The sequence below is a fragment of the Pristis pectinata genome, chromosome 4 (assembly GCF_009764475.1).
Source record: "Pristis pectinata isolate sPriPec2 chromosome 4, sPriPec2.1.pri, whole genome shotgun sequence".
Taxonomy (NCBI): domain Eukaryota; kingdom Metazoa; phylum Chordata; class Chondrichthyes; order Rhinopristiformes; family Pristidae; genus Pristis; species Pristis pectinata.
The window spans coordinates 4,878,208-4,890,840 of NC_067408.1; the positions used below are offsets into that span (position 1 = coordinate 4,878,208).

At 44.4% G+C, this 12,633-nt stretch overlaps 1 protein-coding gene across 2 annotated transcripts in view; it reads left to right on the forward strand.

Annotated features, from left to right (window-relative positions):
- tmco6 (transmembrane and coiled-coil domains 6) overlaps positions 1 to 12,633 on the forward strand; it is a 49,743-nt gene that overhangs the window by 22,720 nt on the left and 14,390 nt on the right. For both annotated transcript variants that reach the window (XM_052013816.1, XM_052013817.1), the window contains 3 exons: positions 2,909 to 3,089; positions 3,893 to 3,987; positions 10,578 to 10,748. In XM_052013816.1, the coding sequence (XP_051869776.1) occupies positions 2,909 to 3,089; positions 3,893 to 3,987; positions 10,578 to 10,748 (447 nt within the window). The remainder of the gene's footprint in view (positions 1 to 2,908; positions 3,090 to 3,892; positions 3,988 to 10,577; positions 10,749 to 12,633) is intronic.

Consider the following 12,633-nt stretch of genomic DNA (forward strand, 5'->3'; position numbering starts at 1 on the left):
AGCAATTCCCTCTGTGATGCTCTGGGAGAATCAGGCCAGACTCCGTGCTCTGGTCTGTAGAGTGGCACTTGAACCTGGGACCTTCTGATTCAAACGAGACTGCTGCCCACTCACCCATAGCTCACACTGACACAAGCAGTAGGCAGAGTTTGTGTTTAAGCCGCAGGCCAGAAGCAAAGTGTAAAAATCTAAATAAAGCTTAAAGTTTTGGTTACCACAATAAGATAAGGTTGTTGTAGCGTTGGAGGATGTTACAGGGCCTGGAGGATTCCAACTATGAAGAAAGCTATGGTTTTTTTTTGGAACAGGGAAGGCTTGGAATTGGAATTGGTTTATTATTGTCACTTGTACCGAGGTGCAGTGAAAAACTTGTCTTACATACCATTCATACAGATCATTTCATTACACAGTGCATTGAGATAGTACAAGGTAAAACAATAACAGAATGCAGAATAAAGTGTAACAGTTACAGAAAAACTGCAGTGCAGGTAGACAATAAGGTGCGAGGTCATAAGGTAAATTGTGAGATCAAGAGTCCATCTTATTGTACTAGGGGACCGTTCAATAATCTTATAACCATGGGATAGAAGCTGTCCTTGAACCTGGTGGTATGTGCTCTCAGGCTTTTGTATCTTCTGCCTGATGGGAGGGGACAGAAGAGAGAATGTCTGGGGTAGGTGAAGTCATTGATTATGCTGGCTGCTTTACCAAGGCAGCGAGAAGTATAGGCATCCATGGAGGGGAGGCTGGTTTCCATGATGTGCTGAGCTGTGTCTATAACTCTCTGCAGTTTCTTGCAGTCACGAGCAGAGCAGTTACCATGCGATACTGAGAGATTAGAGTCATACAGCACAGAAACAGGGCCTTCAGCACAAAACTTCCATGCCAATCTTTTTGCCCATCCATACTAATCTCATTTGCTTGCATGAGAACCGTATCCTACTGTGCCTTGCCCATTTGTGTCTGTCTAAATGCCTTGTAAACGTAGTAATTGTATTTGATTCTACCACCCCTTCTGACGGCAAGTTCCAGATATCAACCAGTCTCTCTGTAAAAACAAAACTTACACCTCAGGTCCCCTTAAACCTCCTTCCTCTAACCTTAAACCTATATCCCCTTATTTTGATATCCCTACCACTGGAAAATGATTTTGATTATCTATGTTTCTAGGATCTTATATTCCTCCGTCAGGTCACCCCTCAGCCTCCTTCGCTCCAGGGAAAACAAGCCCAGCCTATCCAGTCTCCAATCCAGGCAATGTCCTGGTGAATCCCCTCTGCACTCTCTCCAGTGGATTTTAAAGACCTGTTTCCACTGGTGAAGGGTTCAGTAATTTGTATTGCACATGTGGAATAATCAGTTTGCAGAGAGAGGTGGTAAAATGTTTTCATCCAGAGGGCAGAGGAGGTTTGGGACATTGCTTTGAGGGTGGTGGAGACAGAAATGATCAGCAGTTTGAGTAAGTAGCTGCTTGAACAATTGACTCAAGGTAACCTGTGGACCAAAAGCTGCGAAGTAGGGTTAGACTGGGTTAGTCTTTGGGCTGGTGTGGTTTCAATGGCCCATCAGTAGTCTCCTCCGCTGTGACATTTCAAAGGGAGGTGAGTCAAGAGACAATAGATTGGTGCCACTAAGCTTGGATTTACCCAGCTCCATTTGAGAGCTTGATTTCAGGTTGTAAGTGATGGTGACACACCTGTCCAAGAGAATGAAGAACTCATTGCATGGGACGAGTACAGGCTTTGAAGAGAGATCTAAAGTCGATTTCAGGTATTTTGGAAAGGTAACTTGATGTACTATTGTCACATGTACCGAGGTACAGTGAAAAGCTTGTCTTGCTTACCGTCCATACAGATCAATTCATTACAACAGTGCATTGAGGTAGTACAAAGGAAAACAATAATAGAATGCAGAATAAAGTGTTACAGTTACAGAGAAAGTGCAGTGCAGGCAGACAATAAGGTGCAAGGCCACAACGAGGTAGATTGTGAGGTCATGAGTCCATCTTATCGTACTAGGGAACCGTTCAATAGTCTTGTAACAGTGTGATAGAGCTGTCCTTGAGCCTGGTGGTACGTGCTTTCAGGCTTTTGTAGCTTCTGCCCGACGGGAGGGGGGAGAAGAGAGAATGTTCAGGATGGGTGAGGTCTTTGATTATGTTGGCTGCTTTACCGAGGCAGTCAGAAGTGTAGACAGAGTCCATGGAGGGGAGGCTGGTCTCCGTGATGTGCTGAGCTGTGTCAACAACTTTCTGCAGTTCCTTGCGGTCTCGGGCAGAGCAGTTTCCATACCAAGTTGTGATGCATCGGGATAAGATGTTTTCTATGGCCCACTGGATAAAGAACATATTCAATAAATGTCATTTTAATAATTTGCACGGCACAGTGCTTCCACTGGTGGGCCTGCTGCCTCACAGCTCCAGCAGCCTAGGTTCAATCCTGACCTTGGGTGCTCTCCATGTGGAGATTGCATGTTCTCCCTGTGACCACGTAGGTTCCCCCACCACCTCCCACATCCCAAAGACACACAGATTGGTAGGTTAATTGGCTACTGCAAATTTCCCCTAATGTGTAAGTGAGTGGTAGAATCTGGAGAGAATTGATGGGAATGTGGGGCGAATCAGTGTAAATGGGTGTTTGATGGGCCAGTATGGATTCAGTGGGCTGAAAGGCCTGTTACTGTGCTGTATGACTATATACAGTATATAGTAAATATTTAATGAAGAACTTGGACTTTGACAGAATCTTTAGCAACCCAAGGATGTCACTGGTGAGGACCATCAGTAATAATCTCAGAGTTGGCCCTGCTATTCCGTCCATCATGCTATTCCGTCCATCATACTATTCCTGCTATTCCTTGGAACCATTGTTCTATCGTACAAAGCATATTTCTCTCCTTGCTGTTTCAGCTGATTTACCCCGTGGCCCGTTGCTTGGGAAATCTGATAGCAAGCTGTGAGGCAGCCCTGTGCAGAGGCCAGCTGCTCGACTGTCGTGTGCTGCAGGCACTGAGCTCAATCATCAGCAAGTTCCTGCAGTCGCAGCCGTCCGTGACTCGGGAATGCCTGTGGGTCCTCAACAATCTCACCGGTGAGTCTGTTAAGATGGTGTACCCACACTTCAAGGACTGCAGCGGTGCAAGAAGGCAGCTCACTACCACCTTCTCAAAGGCAACTAGTGATGGGCAATTAAATGCTGAGTCAGCCTGCAAAGACCACATCCTCTGATTGGTAAATTGGTTTATTATTGCCACATGTATTGAGGTGCAGTGAAAAATGTTTTGCATGCCATCCATACAGATCATTTCATCACATCAGTACATCGAGGTTGTACAAGGGAAAACAATAGCAGAATAAAGTGTTACAGTTGCAGAGGAGTGCGATGCAGGCAGACAATAAGGTGCAAGAGCCATGATGAGGTAGATTGTGAGGTCAAGAGTCCATCTTAGGGGTCCGTTCAATAGTCATAACAGCGGGATAGAAGCTGTCCTTGAGCCTGGCGGTACATGCTTTCGGACTTTTGTATCTTCTGCCCGATGGGAAGGGGTGAAGAGAGAATGTCCGGGGTGGGTGGGGTCTTTGATTATGTTGGCTGCTTTACTGAGGCAGCGAGAAGTATAGGCAGAAACCATGGAGGCTGGTTTCCGTGATGTGCTGAGCTGTGTCCACAACTCTCTGCGGTTTCTTACGGTCTTGGACAGAGCAGTTGAATGAATAAAAAATAAACAGGTAAAAACTGGCTGCTATAACAACTCAGAATGAGGAGAGAGAAACAGTTAGCATTTTGCCTGGTTATTCACCGTTGTCAGAACTGGTTAACATTTCCAGCATTTTCTGAGTTTATTTCAGATTCCGACTTCGTGTCAATAACTGACCGTTACTTGTTCTCTGCAGCTGGCGATGAACGATTCTGCTCAGCCATCTTCAGCCTTAATCTGCTGCCGGTGTTGCTCCAGCTGATACCTTTCTCTGGCGGCATTAACACACTGGTGAGTTTGTCCCTCTGTACGTGTTTGGATTTGACGTCTCTGTTCTTCAAATACTGGTACTGAGCTCCCTCCCTCAGGTTTATTATCACTGACATATGTCGTGAAATTTCTTGTTTTGCAGCAGCAGTACAGTGCAAGACATCAAAATTACTATACACAAAAATAAATAAATGCTGCAAAAGAGGAATAACAAGGTAGTGTTCATGGACCGTTCAGAAATCTGATGGCGGAGGGGAAGAAGCTGTTCCTAAAACATTGAGTGTGGGTCTTCAGGCTCCTGTACCTTCTCCCCGTGGTAGTAATGAGGAGAGGGCATGTCCCGGGTGGCAAGGGTCCATAATGATGAATGTCACCTTCTTGAGGCACCACCTCTTGAAGATGTCCTCGATCCCACTGCTTCTATCCCACTGTGATAAGACTATTGAATGGTTCCCTCATACGATGGGATGGACTCTTGACCTCACAATCTACCTTATGACCTTGCACCTTATTGTCTGCCTGCACTGCACTTCCCTGTAGCTGTGACACTTTACTCTGTATTCTGTTATTGCTTTTACCCTGTACTACCTCAACGCACTGTGTAATGAATTGATCTGTATGATCGGTATGCAAGACAAGTTTTTCACTGTACCTCGGTACAAGTGACAATAATAAATGGCGGGGAGGGTTGTTCCTGCGATGGAGTTGGCTGAGTCTACAATCCTATTACCTTTCAAGATCTCTGCTGTCTAATTCTGCCACAATGAGCATCCCTGATTTTCATTACTCTACATGAGATCATACCTTTGCCTTTGCCATTCGACAATCTTTTTATTCTCTCTTCCTGAAGCTATCTAAGCCGTTCTGAAACGTTGACACAGTCTTTGTTACAATCACATACCTTGATTGTGAGTTCCGGTCTATCCACGGTCTCTGGTCTGTTCTAAACAGAATCACAGAATGATGCAGCATGGTCGTAGGCACATCATGCCTGTCTAGCTCTGTGAAAGAGCTGTACACAAGAAAATAGGAGCAGGATTCAATGATCATGACTGATCTCTGCTGGCCTCAACTCCTCTTCTGTGCCAGTTCCCCACAACCCTCAATTCTTCAATCTTTCAAATATTTAACTATCCCTACCTTAAGTATTTCTCATGATTTCGCCTCCACCATCCTTGGGAGCAGAGATGAACCTTATCAGAGATATTCCCTTTGTTCTGCCCACTGCTACTGAAAACTAATTTATTTTCTCTCTTTCCCAGCTCTGAAGAAGGGTCTCAGACCTGAAAGGTTAACTTTGTTTATTCCTCCATAAATGCTACCTGACCTGCTGAGTGTTTCCAGCTTGTTCTGACTTTATTTCATATTTAGGTTCACCAAGATGTTACCTGGATTAGAGAGTATTAGCTATAAGGAGAGGTTTTCTTTGGTACATCAGAGGCTGAGGGGAGACCTGATAGAAGTTTATAAAATTATGAGAAGCACAGAGTCTTTTTCTTCGGGTGAAAATGTCAAATACTAGAAGGCATAGGTTTAAGACAAGAGTGGGAATGTTTAAAGGAGATGTACGGGGGTGTACTTTTTACACAGAGAGTGGTAGGTGACTGGAACACATTGCTGGGGTAGTGGTAGAAGCAGATACGATAATAATGTTTAAGAGACATTTAGATAGACATGAGCAGGTGGGGAATAGAGGGATACGGACTTAGTGCAGCCAGATAGGATTAGTTTAATTTGGCATCATGGTCAGTGCAGACATGGTGGGCCGAAGGGCCTGTCCCTGTGCTGTACTGTTCTGTGCTCTGTGTTCTACATTACCTTTCCAGCATCTACAGTTTTCGTGTTTTCAATTGCCTCTGTTCTTTGTTCTTTCCCTATAGTAGTGTAAATATTTGCCTTGAATATTGTCATTGAATCTCCTTCCACTGTCCTTTTCATAGAACATAGAACAATACAGCAGAATACAGGCCCTTCAGCCCACAATGTTGTGCTGACCTTTAAACCTCGCCTAAGACTATCTAACCCCTTCCTCCCACATATCCTTCTATTTTAAATTCCTCCATATGCTTATCTAGTAATCTCTTGAATTTGACCAATGTACCTGCCTCCACCACCACCCCAGGCAGTGCATTCCATGCCCTAACCACTCTCTGGGTAAAAAACCTCCCTTTGATATCTCCCTTGAACTTCTCACCCATTACTTTAAAGCCATGCCCTCTTGTATTGAGCATTGGTGCCCTGGGAAAGAGGCGCTGGCTGTCTACTCTATCTATTCCTCTTAATATTTTATAGACATCTATCATGTCTCCTCTCATCCTCCTTCTCTCCAAAGGGTAAAGCCCTAGCTCCCTTACTCTCTCCTCATAATGCATACTCTCTAAACAAGGCAACATCCTGGTAAATCTCCTCTGCACGCTTTCCAACGCTTCCATATCCTTCCTATAATGAGGCGACCAGAACTGGACACAGTACTCTTAAGTGTGGTCTAACCAGAGTTTTGTAAAGCTGCATCATTACCTTGACAGATTTTCAGACAGATAAATTCTCTTTGAGAGTTAATCTTGAGTCTGTCTCTTCTCATTCTTGACCCTCAGGTCTCTCAAAGGGCTTGTACGCAATCTGCCCCTCTCTTCATTAAGTTATCAAACCATACCTTAATCACATAGTTTTTAATAAATAAAGTTTTTTTTTAATGTTCCCTTATCCCAGGTAGGATGCTAGTGTTAAACCCTCTCCCTTCCTCAACATCCTTCCTATGATCTGAAGCCCAAATCAGCAGTTAGTCTTCTAACCAGAAAGCAAAATGCTGCAGAGATGTTGGAGATCTGGAGCAGAAAGTGCTGGAGAGAGGAACAGTTAATGTATTGGTATTGGTTTATTATTGTCACTTGTACCGAGGTACAGTGAAAAACTTGTCTTGCATACCGATCGTACAGGTCAATTCATTACACAGTCCAGTTACATTGGGTTAGTACAGAGTGCATTGATGTAGTGCAGGTAAAAACAATAACAGTACAGAGTAAAGTGTCACAGCTACAGAGAGAGTGCAGTGCAATAAGGTACAAGGTCACAACAAGGTAGATCGTGAGGTCAGAGTCCATCTCATCGTATAAGGGAACCATTCAATAGTCTTATCACAGTGGGGTAGAAGCTGTCCCTAAGTCTGGTGGTATGTGCCCTCAGGCTCCTGTATCTTCTACCCAGTGGAAGAGGAGAGAAGAGAGATTGATCCGGATGGGTGGGGTCTTTGATTATGCTGGCTGCTTCACCAAGGCAGTGAGAGGTAAAGACAAGGAGGGGAGGCTGGTGTCCGTGATGTGCTGGGCTGTGTCCTCAACTCTCTGCAGTTTCTCGCGGTCCTGGGCGAAGCAGATGCTCAGTGACTTTTCATCGAAACTGTTTTACCCATTGTTCCAGCACTCTCTGTTTTTATCTCAGTCCTCAAAGTGTAGTCTGAAGGGTAGCATGGATTTGCATTGCATTTTGACTTTTGCGATCATTGATATAGATCACTCAACACAATATACTCTGAGCTTTATTATAGCTTTATCCATTAGAGTTGTTACTTTTAGTACCTTGTGAACAAGAATCCCCAAATTTGTTTGTTCTTTCACATTCTGCAAATTTCCTTTAATCTGAACACAATAATCACCATTGCTAAATGTCAACAGCGATGCCCCACAGTCAGGTTGTCTGCTGGAAACTTCATCTTAGCTCTTTCTTGGTGTGCTAGCTGGAATTTTAAACCTCAGTTGTAAATTTTAAATGAGGATTGAAATTAATTCCTTGATGGTACTGTGTGAGGGAAGTATCTTTAGTTTACTGAACATTTGATTTCAAAGCTCATTGGTTTTTAGTCATTAAGGTGTTCAATAGGGACAAAAATTTATTAAAGAAAAGAACTTGTGTTTCTCTTGCTCTCTTTGAGGAGATCATGAAGCTGCTTACATGTGATGAAGTACTCTTTTTCTCAAGTGACTACTGAAGAAACACAGCAACTAATCTTCACACAGCAATCTCACACAAACTGCAATAAATTGGTAAATTGGTTTATTATTGTCGCAGTACAGTGAAAAACTTGTTTTGCATGCCATCCATACAGATCATTTCATTACATCAATGCGTTGAGGTAATACAAGGGAAAACAATAACAGAATGCAAAATAAAGTGCTACAGTTACAAAAAGTGCAGTGCAGGCCATGATAAGGTAGATTGTGAGGTCAAGAGTCGATGGGAAGTGGGAGAAGAGAGAATGTCCAAGGTGGGTGGGGTCTTTTATTATGTTGGCTGGTTTTCCAAGGCATCGAGAAGTGAAGACAAGAGTCCATGGAGGGGGAGGCTGCCATGATTCATCTGGATAGGATGCTTTCTATGGCATATCTATAAAAGTTATGACCAGGTAATCTTTCTTTGATCTTCATTAAGCGGCAAATATCATCCAAGACTTGGTGAATAACAACCCCAAGGATTCTCTTGAACTTCTATAGATGCGCGATAGGTAATACCCTGATGAGTTGCATCTCAGCCTAGTATGGCAACTACTCTGCTCTGGAGCGACAGACCTGCAGAGAGTGGTAACCACTGCCCAGTCCGTCACAGGCTCCTCACTTCCTTCCCTCCAGTCCTTCTCCACGGTGTGTTGCTTCAGGGAGGCTAACAGTATCGTCAAGGATGCCTGTCACCCTGGCCATTCCCTTTTCTCTCTTCTGCCTTCTAGGAGAAGTTACAGGAGCTCGAAAGCCTGGATGACCAGACTTAAGAACAACCACTTCTCCACTGCTATCAGACTTCTGAACCAACCACCTCTTTCACATCCCCTTCCCAGTGGTGCAGCCATTTTCCCAAAGTCTTAATTCTACCTCTTCTATTATTGTTGCTTTCACATGTCTTTCTGCACTACCTCAGTTTGCACTACTAGACTCTGCACCATTATGTTGTTTTCGAGCTTGTCCCTGTATTTATTGTTGTATTAAGTATCACCATGTGCACTGTTTACTCTGTGAGCTTCAGGCGAGCAAGGAATTTCATTCTACTGCAGTGTATCTGATGATAAACTAATCTGAATTTGAATGTAAACCTGTTTAACATCTCATCTGATGGAGCACCCACTCCAGGGCAAAGATGAAAATGTATTTACTTGTGGATGAGATCAAAACTATAAGCAATCCACATAAGGTGGCCATTAGTAAATCCCTTGGGGAATTTAGGAGTAAACTTCCTTTCCCGGAAAGTGGTTGGAATATAGAACTTGCTCCCAGTCTGGATGCAGAGAGGATATTTCCTCAGCATCCAGAGAGCCTCCCCTCCATGGACTCTATCTATACTTCTCACTGCCTTGGTGAAGCGGCCAGCGTAATCAAAGACCCCATCCACCTGGGTCATTCTCTCTTCTCTCCTCTGCCATCAGATAGAAGATACAGGAGCCTGAGGGCACGTACCACCAGGCTCAAGGACAGCTTCTACCCCACGGTGATAAGACTATTGAATGGTTCCCTTATATGACGAGATGGACTCTTGACCTCACAATCTACCTTGTTTGACCTTGCACCCTATTGTCTGCCTGCACTGAACTTCCTCTGTAGCTGTGACACTTTACTCTGTATTCTGTTATTGTTTTTACCTTGTACTACCTCAATGCACTGTGTAATGAATTGATCTGTATGAACAGTACGCAAGACAAGTTTTTCACTGTACCTCAGTACAAGTGATATTAATAAACCAATACCAACACCAATATTTTCCCCTAGCTGAGGATCAAGGTCCCAGAATAAGGGGTCAGCCATTTAAGACTGAGATGAGAAATTTCTTCACTCAGAGGGGGTGAACCTTTGGAATTTTTTTTATCCTGGAAGGCTGTGAAGCTCAGTCATCGAGTTCATTCCGAACAGAGATGGATAGATTTCTAGATACTAATGGATATGAGGATAGCCTGGGGAATTGCTGTTGAGGTAGGTGATCAGTGGAACAGACCTGAAGGACCAAATGCTTATTGCTTACGTTGCAATATATATAGTAGAAAGAAAAGGGTAAATGTGCTGAAAGGATGAGACGATGGAGTATTGGAAGAGCCTTAAATGGAGCATAAAGACTGGCATGGAGCAGTTGGGCGAAACAGTCTTGTAAAAGATAACTGGACATGCAAGGGTTAATGATGGGCAATGTAAGGGTTAATGGTGTGCAGCTATTCCTCCCATGGTGTGATAATGCCTCAACCATGGGGTGACTATAGTTATGGCTGTAAAAATGTCCAGGTGCAGGTGAGAAAGAAAAGTTTTTTTGGACATATCTTGTTTTGCTAAAAGCTTGCTGTAAGCAACTGCCTTAGTAAGTACAACTTCCCACGAAGCTTTCTCATGAAGTGGGTATAAAGGTGGGGACATTAACCGGTGAATCTCTGAGTGGGATCAGTACAGAGCTCGGGTTACACTGTTTACTCTTTCTCTGTATCCCTTACTCCCGCTAGCGTTAAGATAATAAAGTGTTAATCATATGTTGTTTGGTTCTGCTGTTGTCTGATTTATTATAGCGCAGGTTGACTTTCACAGCGTACTTCAATGCTGTAGGTTCTGCAGCAGCCTTGTACAACACATTTGTGCGTGTGTTTAATGCAGGTCCTGACGCTGTTGGGTAACATTGCGGAGATGGGGTCTGAGCACTGTGAGAAACTACAGCAACAAGAGGAACTGTTTTCTGCCCTTTGCACCTCCCTCAGGACGGCTGACCCCGAGGCTGTGCGCCTGACCCTGGAGGTACTGAATCTGATCCTCTCTCACTGTGGGCAGGTGAGTCCATCTCTTTCCTACCCTAATGTGGGCACTGCCCGTCATAACAACAGGTTATAAACTTCCCTGATGGAGGATCTCGACCCGAAACGCCGACTGTGTATTTCCCTCCATAGCTGCTGCCTGACCTGCCAAGTTCCTCTGGCATTTTGTGTGCGTTGCTCCAGATACCAGCATCTGCAGAATCTCTTGTGTCTCAGTTTATAAACTTTACTGTTGCGTACTTGTGTTTGGTTGTCACAACTGTATACTTTGCAGTGCTTGAGTGAGCTGCATGCCCAGTTTAAAACCTTAAATTTGGCTCTTTCTCGGTTTGAAAAGAAGCTCTGTAAAACAAAAATGGCCCAATGTATTCTTTCCTCCTCCCCTCACCCTGGAAACAGCTCCTGATCTTTGAAATGCATGTTATATTACTCTTCCCTTCTGGAATCTTTGCAGTCATTCCTTCCCCTTTTGCCCTGCATCATCATCGCCCTTGTCATTTAGTATTTCTCATCTTTTACCCTTCCGTCCCCTTCAAGAGGCTTTTGGATAGTCACATGAATATGCTGGGAATTAGGGATATGGATTATGTACAAGCAGAAGGGATTTGGTTTAATTTGGCATCGTGTTCGGCACAGGCATCGTGGGCCGAAAGACCTGTTCCTGTGATGAGCTGTCTTGTGTTCTGTTCCCCGATCACCACCCTACCCTTGTCTCCACATCTTGAAAACTTTTTTCTTTTAACTTTCTCCAGACCTGCATTTCTCTTTTCACGGGCACAGGCTGGACTGTTAGAGTCATAGCGTCATCGTCATAGAGTCACAGAGCCTCAGTCTTCATCATATGGAGTCATAGAGTTATACAGCATGGAAACAGGCCCTTTGGCCCATCTTGTCCGTACCGACCAAGTTGCCTAACTGAGCTAGTCCCATTTGGCCCATATCCCTCTAAACCTTTCCTATCCACGTACCTGTCCAAATGCCTTATAAGTGTCGTAATTGTACCCACCTCTACCACTTCCTCTGGCAGCTCGTTCCATATACCCACCACCCTCTGTGTGTGCCCCTCTGATCCCTTTTGTCTTTCCCCTCTAGTCCCTTTTATATCTTAGCCCTCTCACTTTAAACTTGTGCCCTCTAGTTTTAGACTCCCCTACCCTAGGGAAGAGATGTTGGCATTTCATCTTATCTCGGCCCCACTTGACCAAGGCCACTCCTTAGCCTCCTACGCATCAAAGAAGAAAAGTCCCAGCCTCCCATTCTAACCCAAGCCCTTCAGTCCCAGTAAATGTTTTCTGTACCCGCTCCAGTTTAGTGACATCCTTCCTGCTTCCTCAGGGCAACCAGAACTGTACGCAGTACTCCAGATGTGGCCTAACCAATGTCCTGTACAGCTGTAACATGATGTCCTAACTCCTGTACTCAATATTCTGACTGATGTAGGCAAGCGTGCATCATAGTGCATGGAGCATGGAATCAGGCCCTTAGGGGCACCAAGTCCATGCATCCCATTATCTACACTAATCCCATTTACCTGCCTTGGGTCCATAGCCTTCTATGCATGGAAAGGCAAAGAGGTCCGGATGCTGGAAGTAGCTGTGGTGTACTTGAGTGGCTAGGGTTCATTGCTGAGTGAACTGATCTGGTGATTGCCAGTGCATTACAGGCACATTTCTAGTGCTGTCATGGTACTGCCAAGAAAATTAAAACAAGCTCCCAGTTGTGATTCTTATTTATGGGATGTGAGTATTCCTGGCAAGACTAACATTCATTGCCCATCTCTCTTTTCATAGAACAGTACAGCACAGGAACAGGCACTTCAGCCCAAGACATCCATGCTGACCACGATGCCAATCCAAGCTTGTCCCATCTGCCTGCATGTGGTCTGTGTCTCTCCATTCCCT